Consider the following 12,737-nt stretch of genomic DNA (forward strand, 5'->3'; position numbering starts at 1 on the left):
GTGTATTCAAGAAGCCAGAGTTTTACCTCGACGTCACTTCTCAACAGATGCCCCCTAAACTAAAGTTAAAGTTTTAATTTAGCTAACAAAACAAAACTAGTTTTTTTTATATAATAATAGACAGTTAAATATAAACATTTAAATTGAACTGAAAAGCACTTTTATAACAACTTTTTAATATAATTTTGTTTCTATTCCATTTTGTTTTTGAAATATAAAAATGTAAATGTAAAGTAAATATAATTAAATGTAATATAGTGTAAGTATATTTGTAAAAACGAGTTTGTTGACTGAATGGCTTCTCTGAGGTAAATGTGGCGTGACATCGGTCCAAACACTGATGATGGATCACATGAGGCATGATGGGTTTCAGGAAGTTGTTCTGAATCTTTCCTCATTGCTTCTGATGTTCATCGAGGTTTATTTGCTGCTGTAACTAGTAGTAGAGGAAGAGATGATCGGCTCATTTGTCAGCAAACGTTAAAGAGACACAAACACACATTTAATGTTTGAATTTCGTAATAAAAATGACAGAAGTTTCAGATCGACTAAAAAAAAGAGAAATCGGTGTAGTCCGCTTCCACACCGCTGACATGTGTCTCTGCTGTAGCTTATCCACACCGTGTGCTTGAAAAAATAAAAACTCAGTTTTCGGTCAGTGATTTCGGCCCACCAAAACCATTTCGGATTATTTTGGGTTGGCATAATGTCAGTGCATCACTGGTTCTAACAGTCAAAGTCCCCCTGTAGTCAATAATTGTGTCCCTTAAAACTCATATTTGATCACCAAAATGACATATTTAAAGTTTTTCTGTGATAAAATGCTTTAAAATATCTTGGATGTAACTCGACACCCTTTTGCCTCATTTAGTATGCGCGGTTCTATGAATATGCAAATGAGCCCCGCCTCCACTCACTCACTCAGAGATCCACTGGGTGGCGATCACACGTTGATCTGATTGGTTACAAGGTAGTGTGTGACGTCAGAAACACCAGCGATTTCAAACCGTGTGTTTGAGACTGTCTTTGGTTCACTGCAGTTTTAAGCAGAAAATACTCAGCAATGCTGTCCACTTATGAACTTACACATGGTGTGTCTTAATAAAGCGTATTAAAAACACCACATAGACACATAAACAACATTAAAAGCTGGATTTTCTCCACAGGGGGACTTTAAATAAACATGTTTTGCATCACCAGTCTCTATTCAGCGAGTAAATGCTGCTCTTCTGATGTGGTGCTGGCCGTCTCAGACTTCTCCTCGCCTCTCTGTGTAACGTCTGCTCCGGTACAACACTCGTCCGTCCCGGTGTGAACCGCGGATCCGTCCTTCTGCTGTGTGTCCGGCTCCGTGTGAAATATCCTCAGCTCATGAAAGTGCTCCTTCAGCTGAGTGCTCTCCTGCATGGCTGAAAGTATGGGCGACTGGGACTGTTGTGACAAAAACTGTGAGAAAACCAGAGAGAATGTCAGAGACACAGAACAGTTCACCATCCGCTGCCTCTTCTTACCCGTGCTTTACCTGTTTGAGGTTATCTGGCAGTTTCGGATTAGGGAAAATCATTTTGCATCCTTCATAACTGTACCACACAGCCAGAAAGATCAGGACAACAGTGACCAACACCACCAGAAAGCTGACCAGGAGCACGACTGCTATGAGCCAGGGCTCCACCTCACCTGAGCACACACACAAATCATGTTACAGGATGTTGAGCTTGACCATGTTTACATGTGCAGCAATAATGTGATTATTAATGTGACTTAAAGCTACAATATGTCATTTTTTTCGCCGCTAGGGGTCGCTAACCTCTTACAATAGCAAAGGCGTACGTTGATGACGCAGTGATAAGCTGAATTATGGGACTTGTCATCAAGCCGATGATCTAAGAATGTTTATGGATGAGTGAATACACTGATGTGTTTATCATGACTGTGGTGTGAAGCGGGTGCGAGTGCTAATGAGAGACAGATATCAGCGCCACACGCGAGTCCCGCGGATATAAAGGAATGAGGACATTAATCTACCGAACTAATGTACACACAAGTGCTGTATTAATACTCACAGGACAGTTTATTAGACGAGTGAAGCTTGTGAGGTAACGCAGCGCTGTCTCACTCGCTCTATATCACACTAAACTGCATCTTAGTGTGTTAAAGTTATAATGTTGTTATAGTGTTAGTTAGTGTGTTAGTTTGTCTGTATGAGATTAGCAGTACGCTAGGATCAACATTAGAATAACATACTGATCATATTCTAACATTTCATCATGTTGAGCTATATAACACTGATTAATTTGATGTACATTTGCTCACCAGTCTAATAAAGTACATGTAGCGTCTCTGTGGAGTGGAAGTTAGTCGCGGACGCTAGCTCTCGGCGTCTGTCGAGTGGAAGTTAGCCGTGGACGCTAGCTCTGTTGTCTCTGTGGAGTGGAAGTTAGTCGCGGACGCTAGCTCTGTTGTCTCTGTCGAGTGGAAGTTAGCCGCGGACGCTAGCTCTCGGCGTCTCTGTCGAGTGGAAGTTAGTCGCGGACGCTAGCTCTCGGCGTCTCTGTCGAGTGGAAGTTAGTCGCGGACGCTAGCTCTCTGCGTCTCTGTCGAGTGGAAGTTAGTCGCGGACGCTAGCTCTCGGCGTCTGTCGAGTGGAAGTTAGCCGTGGACACTAGCTCTCGGCGTCTCTGTCGAGTGGAAGTTAGCCGCGGACGCTAGCTCTCGGCGTCTCTGTCGAGTGGAAGTTAGCCGCGGACGCTAGCTCTCGGCGTCTCTGTCGAGTGGAAGTTAGCCGCGGACGCTAGCTCTCGGCGTCTCTGTCGAGTGGAAGTTAGTCGCGGATGCTAGCTCTCGGCGTCTCTGTTGAGTGGAAGTTAGTCGCGGACGCTAGCTCTCGCCGTCTCTGTCGAGTGGAAGTTAGTCGCGGATGCTAGCTCTCGGCGTCTCTGTTGAGTGGAAGTTAGTCGCGGACGCTAGCTCTCGCCGTCTCTGTCGAGTGGAAGTTAGTTGCTGACGCTAGCTCTCGGCGTCTCTGTTGAATGGAAGTTAGTCGCGGACGCTAGCTCTCGCCGTCTCTGTTGAGTGGAAGTTAGTTGCGGACGCTAGCTCTCGGCGTCTCTGTCGAGTGGAAGTTAGTCGCGGACGCTAGCTCTCGCCGTCTCTGTTGAGTGGAAGTTAGTCGCGGACGCTAGCTCTCGCCGTCTCTGTCGAGTGGAAGTTAGTCGCGGACGCTAGCTCTCGCCGTCTCTGTCGAGTGGAAGTTAGTCGCGGACGCTAGCTCTCGCCGTCTCTGTCGAGTGGAAGTTAGTCGCGGACGCTAGCTCTCGGCGTCTCTGTCGAGTGGAAGTTAGTCGCGGATGCTAGCTCTCGGCGTCTCTGTTGAGTGGAAGTTAGTCGCGGATGCTAGCTCTCGGCGTCTCTGTTGAGTGGAAGTTAGCCGCGGACGCTAGTTCTCGGCGTCTCTGTCGAGTGGAAGTTAGTCGCGGATGCTAGCTCTCGGCGTCTCTGTTGAGTGGAAGTTAGTTGCGGACGCTAGCTCTCGGCGTCTCTGTTGAATGGAAGTTAGTCGCGGACGCTAGCTCTCGCCGTCTCTGTTGAGTGGAAGTTAGTTGCGGACGCTAGCTCTCGGCGTCTCTGTCGAGTGGAAGTTAGTCGCGGACGCTAGCTCTCGGCGTCTCTGTCGAGTGGAAGTTAGCCGCGGACGCTAGCTCTCTGCGTCTCTGTCGAGTGGAAGTTAGTCGCGGACGCTAGCTCTCGGCGTCTCTGTCGAGTGGAAGTTAGTCGCGGACGCTAGCTCTCGCCCTCTCTGTCGAGTGGAAGTTAGTTGCGGATGCTAGCTCTCGGCGTCTCTGTTGAGTGGAAGTTAGTAGCGGACGCTAGCTCTCGGCGTCTCTGTCGAGTGGAAGTTAGTCGCGGATGCTAGCTCTCGGCGTCTCTGTTGAGTGGAAGTTAGTCGCGGACGCTAGCTCTCGCCGTCTCTGTCGAGTGGAAGTTAGTTGCGGACGCTAGCTCTCGGCGTCTCTGTCGAGTGGAAGTTAGTCGCGGACGCTAGCTCTCGGCGTCTCTGTCGAGTGGAAGTTAGTCGCGGACGCTAGCTCTCGGCGTCTCTGTCGAGTGGAAGTTAGCCGCGGACGCTAGCTCTCTGCGTCTCTGTCGAGTGGAAGTTAGTCGCGGACGCTAGCTCTCGGCGTCTCTGTCGAGTGGAAGTTAGTCGCGGACGCTAGCTCTCGGCGTCTCTGTCGAGTGGAAGTTAGTCGCGGACGCTAGCTCTCGGCATCTCTGTCGAGTGGAAGTTAGTCGCGGACGCTAGTTCTCGGCGTCTCTGTCGAGTGGAAGTTAGCCGCGGATGCTAGCTCTCGGCATCTCTGTCGAGTGGAAGTTAGTCGCGGATGCTAGCTCTCGGCATCTCTGTCGAGTGGAAGTTAGCCGCGGATGCTAGCTCTCGGCATCTCTGTCGAGTGGAAGTTAGTCGCGGATGCTAGCTCTCGGCATCTCTGTCGAGTGGAAGTTAGCCGCGGATGCTAGCTCTCGGCATCTCTGTCGAGTGGAAGTTAGTAAGAAAACACCACGCTGATAGTGATCAGTTTTAGTTCTCCTTTTGTCCCAAAGTCTGCTTGCAATGGTCCATGATGTTTGAACAAAACAACAACAGCATGAGAGCGCCGCTAGACGTAACGCAGTTGTCCACGTCTGTCGGTGTTACTGGCCACGCCTTTAATCTACTGGCATCAAATGCAAAACCGATGGACGCATTTAATTTTTTTGCTTATGCGCCTAAAATGTCTTCATTCCGATGTTTTCGACCATCAATATACTGCATTATTCATGCCACGCAACCTCGTCAACATCAACTCGGTTTCTTCAGCACCCCAGAAATACACAGCCTTCTTTACAGCGGGTTATGGATCTGCACATGAAAACATTGTTTGTGTGTCACAAGCACACTTCAATCAGAGTGGAGCGGTTTATAAAATCTGCATACGCCACATACTGTACTATGATTATGAGCTTAATTGGGTCTATTTGATCCAAGTATTGTGTTAACATGAGGTAAAGTTTGCAATATTCCCTAAATCTCATTATGAGGGTGCATGTAACTATAGTCTTTGAGAGAATAACACAATCAGTAAATGTGAGGAACACAGACTGGTTTATATGGGGGAAAGCTTACTGCTGGGTGAGTTGGTTACGCAGGTCATGTTGCTGAACTGGCTTGTTTTTTCATTGTAAGAATACAAAACGGCCACTTCGACGCAGTAGTTCACCAAGGGCTCCAGATCCAGTAACATAACTCTGTTCTGCTCTCTTATCAGTTCTTCCTGTTGAGAATAAACAACACAAACACATGAGCATGAAATGGCCTGACTGATGAAATACACGTCTTATCCTGTTTAGTTTGCTATTGAAGGGGGAAATGTGTGTTCAAACGATTTTGTTGAGCTCCGTTCTCATTCGGCACGAACCCAAGAAGGCTTTTGGCACTCGTGTCCCAATATCATCCTTCACATGCGCAGAAACGTGTCGTACAGTGTGTAGGCGGACCAGCACAACAACTTTAGAGACCATAGCATTCATTACCTTTTTAGCCTCTCCTTCTTTCCAGAAGCGGATGAGGTATGAAACCGGTGTAAAGACGTCCCTCAAGTTTCTACTTCTCATTGGAGGATCAGTGATGTCAACTTCGGTTTGTCCTTTTCTGCTGCTCAGTTCGACACGAGGAGCGCTGATCTCGGCTGCACACACAGGGCAATGCTTTACTACACACACATGCGATGCCATCTGGGAAAACACGTCAGATGTCGCGCCGGTACGGTTTCAGTGAGGTCTAAAAATAGGTCGTCGAATGTCAGTTTTTGGGGGTTTTTCATTAAATTATTATTCTATAACATCTGGTCTATCATCTCTAAAAATATATCTTGGCAAAATTCACTGGTTTAGTGCAGAAAAATAGCGATTTATAGTGGCAAGCTGAAAAGACGGTCTTTCTCTGTAAGAACAACACGCACGGCGGAGGTGAACAAATAAAATAAATCGCCCATAGCTCTCTTTCTCTTAAAGGATTCGTTCACTTTAAAAAAAAACGTTTGCTGATAATTTCCTCACCCCGATGTCATCAAGATGTCCATGTCTTTCTTTCTTCAGTGGAAAAGAAATGAAGGTTTTTGATGAACACATTTCTCCATATAATGGACGTCAATGGGCCCCAAACGGGTCAAGGTCCAGATGACAGTGTCAGCGCCGCTTCAACGGGCTTTAAACGACACCAGACGATGAATACGGGTCTTATCTAGCGAAACCATTGTCATTTCAAAAATAAATAAAAAAGTTTAAGTTTTATAAGCACAAGCGCTCGCCTTGCTCTGTTCTGTGATGCGCGTTCGTGACGTCACGTAATACGCAGTTACGCTGTAAAGGTCACGCTTGACGAGTCAGGTGTTTACAGATGTGCGGAAGGAGGACCATACACACATATTCTAATGTCTGTGTGTCAGTTTATCGTTTAAAATGCCCATCTCGTGTGTGTATCCTGGTGTTGGAATATTAAAAAGCCTAAAAGAACATTTTCGTCAGGACAGAAATGTTTTACTTTTCACAGAAGCGTGACCTTTACAGCGTAACTGCGTATTACGTGACGTCACGAACGCGCATCACAGAACAGAGCAAGGCGAGCGTTTGTGCTTATAAAACTTAAACTTTTTTATTTATGTTTGAAATGACGATGGTTTCACTAGATAAGAGCCGTATTCTTCGTCTGGTGTCGTTTAAAGCCCGTTGAAGCGGCGCTGACACTGTCATCTGACCTTGACCCGTTTGGGGCCCATTGACGTCCATTATATGGAGAAATGTGTTCATCAAAAACCTTCATTTCTTTAAAGTTTTTTAAAAAGTGAACTAATCCTTTAACACTACAAACACAGTTCATCTATCAAAATAAACCACATAACATCTAGAATAAAGGTATATCAATGCGCATTTCCCACCATTCCCAACAAGTAAAAAAAAAAAAAAATTAATCCAGCGTTATCGTGAGATGCGGAGCGAAGCACAAGAGAACAACAGAATCTGAAGCTGCTCGCTTTAAAAGATCTCGCTCGCCTCTCAAGCGTCCAACTTCAAAACGGTTTTCACAGGATGAATTTTCTAGTTTGTAAGCTTTCGAATGATACCTAATCTATGATGATTACTAAAATATGTGATTTGAAAAAAGGCAATAAATAAAGAGCGGCAGCCGTCTCGCTAGTTAATTAATCCTGCTTTTCTATTCCGTTCCTGAAAATCATCATCCGACTGCAGATAATCATAACTTTAATAGGTGATGGGATTTCACCATGTGATGAGTTTTCCCAGATCGCATCACATTATAACAGTAAAATATATTAAATAAAACAGTTACAGTGAGACAGAAAATATTTGTTATGATTATTAATCAAATGCACTGTTTCAAAAGGTCAGCTTTGTTGCAGTCTTATGCTAAAATGCTGTTTTTTCATTCCTCATTCAGTAACCCATAAAGACAAAGCAAAACATAGATGTGTGATCATTTTGTAAAAAACGAAACAAAAACGAAACAAAAAAAGTGAAATGTCACATTTACATAAGTTTTCAGACCCTCAACATGTATCTAAAGCACCGCCGGTAGCAATAACAGTCTCAGGTAAACGCATGTCTCAATCATCCAGGTAGTAACATATTCAAACAAACTCTTTATTAAAATAAGATTAAATCAGTGGACTACATTAAAAGAAACGAAGATGTTTTGGACTACATGTGTTGATCATGTGACTTTAGTATGTGTATTTTTGCCAGTCACTTCCTGTGTTTTTAAAACTGGTGTTGGTGTTTGGATGAACACCGAAACATCTTGTCGTTTCTTTTTATGTAGTCTAGTGATTTTTTATAAAGTAGTTAGTCAGTTTAAAGTTAGTTTGATTGACTCATGACGGTCAAGGGAAAACTGTGGTGACTAGTACAGATTACTGGTCTGGATTGGTAGATTACTGGTCTGGATTGGTACAGATTACTGGTCTGGATTGGTACAGATTACTGGTCTGGATTGGTAGATTACTGGTCTGGATTGGTACAGATTACTGGTCTGGTCTGGATTGGTACAGATTACTGGTCTGGATTGGTACAGATTACTGGTCTGGATTGGTACAGATTACTGGTCTGGATTGGTAGATTACTGGTCTGGATTGGTACAGATTACTGGTCTGGTCTGGATTGGTACAGATTACTGGTCTGGATTGGTACAGATTACTGGTCTGGATTGGTACAGATTACTGGTCTGGTCTGGATTGGTACAGATTACTGGTCTGGTCTGGATTGGTACAGATTACTGGTCTGGATTGGTACAGATTACTGGTCTGGTCTGGATTGGTACAGATTACTGGTCTGGATTGGTACAGATTACTGGTCTGGATTGGTACAGATTACTGGTCTGGATTGGTACAGATAACTGGTCTGGTCTGGATTGGTACAGATTACTGGTCTGGTCTGGATTGGTACAGATTACTGGTCTGGATTGGTACAGATTAGTGGTCTGGTCTGGATTGGTACAGATTACTGGTCTGGTCTGGATTGGTACAGATTACTGGTCTGGATTGGTACAGATTACTGGTCTGGATTGGTACAGATTACTGGTCTGGTCTGGATTGGTACAGATTACTGGTCTGGTCTGGATTGGTACAGATTACTGGTCTGGTCTGGATTGGTACAGATTACTGGTCTGGATTGGTACAGATTACTGGTCTGGTCTGGATTGGTACAGATTACTGGTCTGGATTGGTACAGATTACTGGTCTGGATTGGTACAGATTACTGGTCTGGATTGGTACAGATTACTGGTCTGGATTGGTACAGATAACTGGTCTGGTCTGGATTGGTACAGATTACTGGTCTGGTCTGGATTGGTACAGATTACTGGTCTGGATTGGTACAGATTAGTGGTCTGGTCTGGATTGGTACAGATTACTGGTCTGGTCTGGATTGGTACAGATTACTGGTCTGGATTGGTACAGATTACTGGTCTGGATTGGTACAGATTACTGGTCTGGATTGGTACAGATTACTGGTCTGGATTGGTACAGATTACTGGTCTGGTCTGGATTGGTACAGATTACTGGTCTGGTCTGGATTGGTACAGATTACTGGTCTGGTCTGGATTGGTACAGATTACTGGTCTGGATTGGTACAGATTACTGGTCTGGTCTGGATTGGTACAGATTACTGGTCTGGATTGGTACAGATTACTGGTCTGGATTGGTACAGATTACTGGTCTGGATTGGTACAGATTACTGGTCTGGTCTGGATTGGTACAGATAACTGGTCTGGTCTGGATTGGTACAGATTACTGGTCTGGTCTGGATTGGTACAGATAACTGGTCTGGTCTGGATTGGTACAGATTACTGGTCTGGTCTGGAATGGTACAGATTACTGGTCTGGTCTGGATTGGTACAGATTACTGGTCTGGTCTGGAATGGTACAGATTACTGGTCTGGTCTGGATTGGTACAGATTACTGGTCTGGTCTGGATTGGTACAGATTACTGGTCTGGTCTGGATTGGTACAGATTACTGGTCTGGTCTGGATTGGTACAGATTACTGGTCTGGATTGGTACAGATTACTGGTCTGGATTGGTACAGATTACTGGTCTGGATTGGTACAGATTACTGGTCTGGATTGGTACAGATTACTGGTCTGGTCTGGATTGGTACAGATTACTGGTCTGGTCTGGATTGGTACAGATTACTGGTCTGGATTGGTACAGATTACTGGTCTGGATTGGTACAGATTACTGGTCTGGTCTGGATTGGTACAGATAACTGGTCTGGTCTGGATTGGTACAGATAACTGGTCTGGTCTGGATTGGTACAGATTACTGGTCTGGTCTGGATTGGTACAGATTACTGGTCTGGTCTGGATTGGTACAGATTACTGGTCTGGTCTGGATTGGTACAGATTACTGGTCTGGATTGGTACAGATTACTGGTCTGGTCTGGATTGGTACAGATTACTGGTCTGGATTGGTACAGATTACTGGTCTGGATTGGTACAGATTACTGGTCTGGATTGGTACAGATTACTGGTCTGGATTGGTACAGATTACTGGTCTGGTCTGGTCTGGTACAGATTACTGGTCTGGTCTGGTACAGATTACTGGTATAGTCTGGATTGGTACAGATTACTGGTCTGGTCTGGATTGGTACAGATTACTGGTCTGGTATGGATTGGTACAGATTACTGGTCCTATTAAAGATTAGATTTATAAGGTTTATTAAAGATTAGATTATAATTAAAGATTAGATTTATATTTGTTTTGCAGAGACGGTTAAGTTGGCCAGTGTAAATGGAACAGTTTTAACTAAACGGATAGCCTATCTGATCATTTAAAACGCATTAATAACCAGGCGTAAACAGACCCATTGTTATTCAAAGTCTAATTTAAAACTGAAAACAATCAAACTAAAGGATTTTGACAGAAGTAAAACATTTTATGAAAAATTGCCTCAGAAATAGGCCTATTTAAAGTTCTGCACTATTTCGATGTCAGCCATTATGAATATTTAAAATGTGTATTTATACATATTGGGGGGGGGGGATTTATGGCACAGTGATAAACTCAGAAACTTAAAAATGGCACTTCATCACTTCAAAGAAAATGTGAAAAACTGAAGGGTTCTGGATACTTCGCTGTACGTGTCACTCTAGACGGATAAAAGTAGCTTTTCTAGAGGTCCTCTAGAAACGTCCACTTGTGTTCTAGGGTGTCAAGCTTCAGTGGGATGACTTACAAATACGCCTACTGCCAACAGAGTCAAAATATGCATAAATATCAGAAATTAAGTCACTCACTTATTTTATCCACTGCAAACTCTCCAGTCTCCACCCAGTCAGACGTCTCTCCATGCAGTTCTGTCCGAACGCGAAGATGGTAAAGTCCAAAAGTGGTAACATTATTAGTGAAATCACATCTTAGTGATGAGCTGCCGACACATACCGGCTCGTAATCTCTCCACGTTCTACACATACAGACAGAAAATGACACGATAACATCACAGACTTGCATAACCAGACTTTCATCAACACAGAAAAGCATATTTCTGCTTCTAAACCCTCCATTACATCATTATAACTGCATTAATATACAGGTTTGGTCTGTTTTATAATACAGATTTTCCTCTTTTTTCCAGAGACAAGATCAGGCCACCGATGTTTTCAACCAGGAATATTAATAGTATGAAGCCATTTAATATTTGTAATAATGTCACGCATTATTTTAACAGTAAGCAGTAAAATGAGTGTAATGAACTTACTTCACTTCAGCGGTGTAGTTGAACAGTTGATTAGTGGTGTTTTGTGGCGGATCCCATTCCAGAACTATTCCCATATCCAGAGAAGTCATGTTCACATTCTCAGGGATTGGGACGCTCTCTGTTAACACTCGAACACACAGACATACACACATTAAAACAAAGCTTTACTAAAATACATCACTGGAAAATACACACCGCCACCATATTCATATTATTACTCTTTTCCACATACTTTATGAAAGTCATGAAAACCCTGAAATAACACGAATGGACGGAAATTATCGAGTGACCAATAAATGTTAAACAAATCAATCTTTCCTAACAAATAATACATTCATAATACAATTTACATTTTCGTGCCTAAGAGGGAGGAAAAGAAGAGAAAAGGTGTACAAGTTATTACTTTGTAAGGAGATAGGCCTAGATGTTATTTTTCAACAACCCGTGATACAACACACACACACACACACACACACACACACACACATGTTGCTGGGTCAATGATCTTCACTACAAGTACGTTTACATTATAAGTTAGGCCTATACAAAAAAAAACTGAATACAAAATTAGGTTAATATAATACAAAATTAGGATAATAATGAGTTTAAATATGAGTGGTCAAGAGTTTTGAAACACTCAGTCCAGAGAAGTGTGTGAATCATTCATGAAGATTATCAGGAAGTTCAGCGATGGTTCCCGTCAGACCCAGACGGACAGGTTTCCCCGAACCTGGTCGACGCCACGACTAAAGTTTGACGATTACAAAGCAGTGTCAAAGAATGATATGAACTAACTAGTAGAGTTTTTATCATCATCATTAATATTATTAGAGGTTTAATTCGTGTATAATAAGTCTCTATAACATATGAACAATGAAACTCACCTGCGATATAAAACAACGCGGCCACAGACAGACAGGAGAAAACGGTCTTCATTCTTCTTCAACGGAGCAGATTCAGCTTTATAAAGTCCAGTTTGTTATTAAGTGCTCTCTGAGAGCGCGTGCGGTGTGTCGTTTGTTTCCGTGTGTGTGTGTGTGAGAGAGAGAGTGAGGAAGTGCAGTCAGTCTAGAAGGAAAGCGAAAATAGTGTGCAGAATAGATGAACTCGCATGTTTACAAGAAACCCCGTGAGAGGAGGCGGAGTTATTTTTTATTTTTTATTTTTTTTAATTTTTTTTATTCAAGAATTTTCTTTACAATAGTGCAAACACGCATCTCTTAGAGATCAGAACATGTCTAAAATTGTGTGTTATACAAGTAAATTCTTATCTTGCACAATCATAGGACAATAATAGAAAGAACGAAACATAAAAAAATTAAAATTAAAAAAATTAATAAAAAAATAAAAGAAATATATAAATCATGGTACATGAAAGATCTCATCATATTTCTTCAAAAAAGAAGTACATTTGATGTTATCAATTACCGA

At 43.1% G+C, this 12,737-nt stretch overlaps 1 protein-coding gene across 3 annotated transcripts; it reads right to left on the minus strand.

The window, feature by feature from the left end:
- Positions 1–655: 655 nt before the first annotated feature.
- Positions 656–12,412, minus strand: crfb4 (cytokine receptor family member b4). 3 transcript variants are annotated; one of them, XM_079619524.1, is made up of 7 exons: positions 12,191–12,412; positions 11,307–11,424; positions 10,846–11,012; positions 5,569–5,723; positions 5,162–5,309; positions 1,523–1,677; positions 656–1,446 (listed from the first exon to the last, which is right to left on the minus strand). In XM_079619524.1, exons 1-7 carry the CDS (start codon positions 12,240–12,242, stop codon positions 1,204–1,206), a joined length of 1,038 nt encoding a protein of 345 aa, XP_079475650.1. In that variant the 5' UTR covers positions 12,243–12,412; the 3' UTR covers positions 656–1,203. The 3 variants fall into 3 exon arrangements, with proteins under 3 accessions (XP_079475650.1, XP_079475649.1, XP_079475651.1); XM_079619523.1 differs by having other exon boundaries at positions 11,307–11,433; positions 12,191–12,410; XM_079619525.1 differs by having other exon boundaries at positions 11,307–12,052; positions 12,191–12,410.
- Between the last annotated feature and the right edge of the window lie 325 nt (positions 12,413–12,737).

Source organism: Phoxinus phoxinus (genome assembly GCF_949152265.1).
Source record: "Phoxinus phoxinus genome assembly, chromosome: 7".
NCBI classification, from domain to species: Eukaryota; Metazoa; Chordata; class Actinopteri; order Cypriniformes; family Leuciscidae; genus Phoxinus; species Phoxinus phoxinus.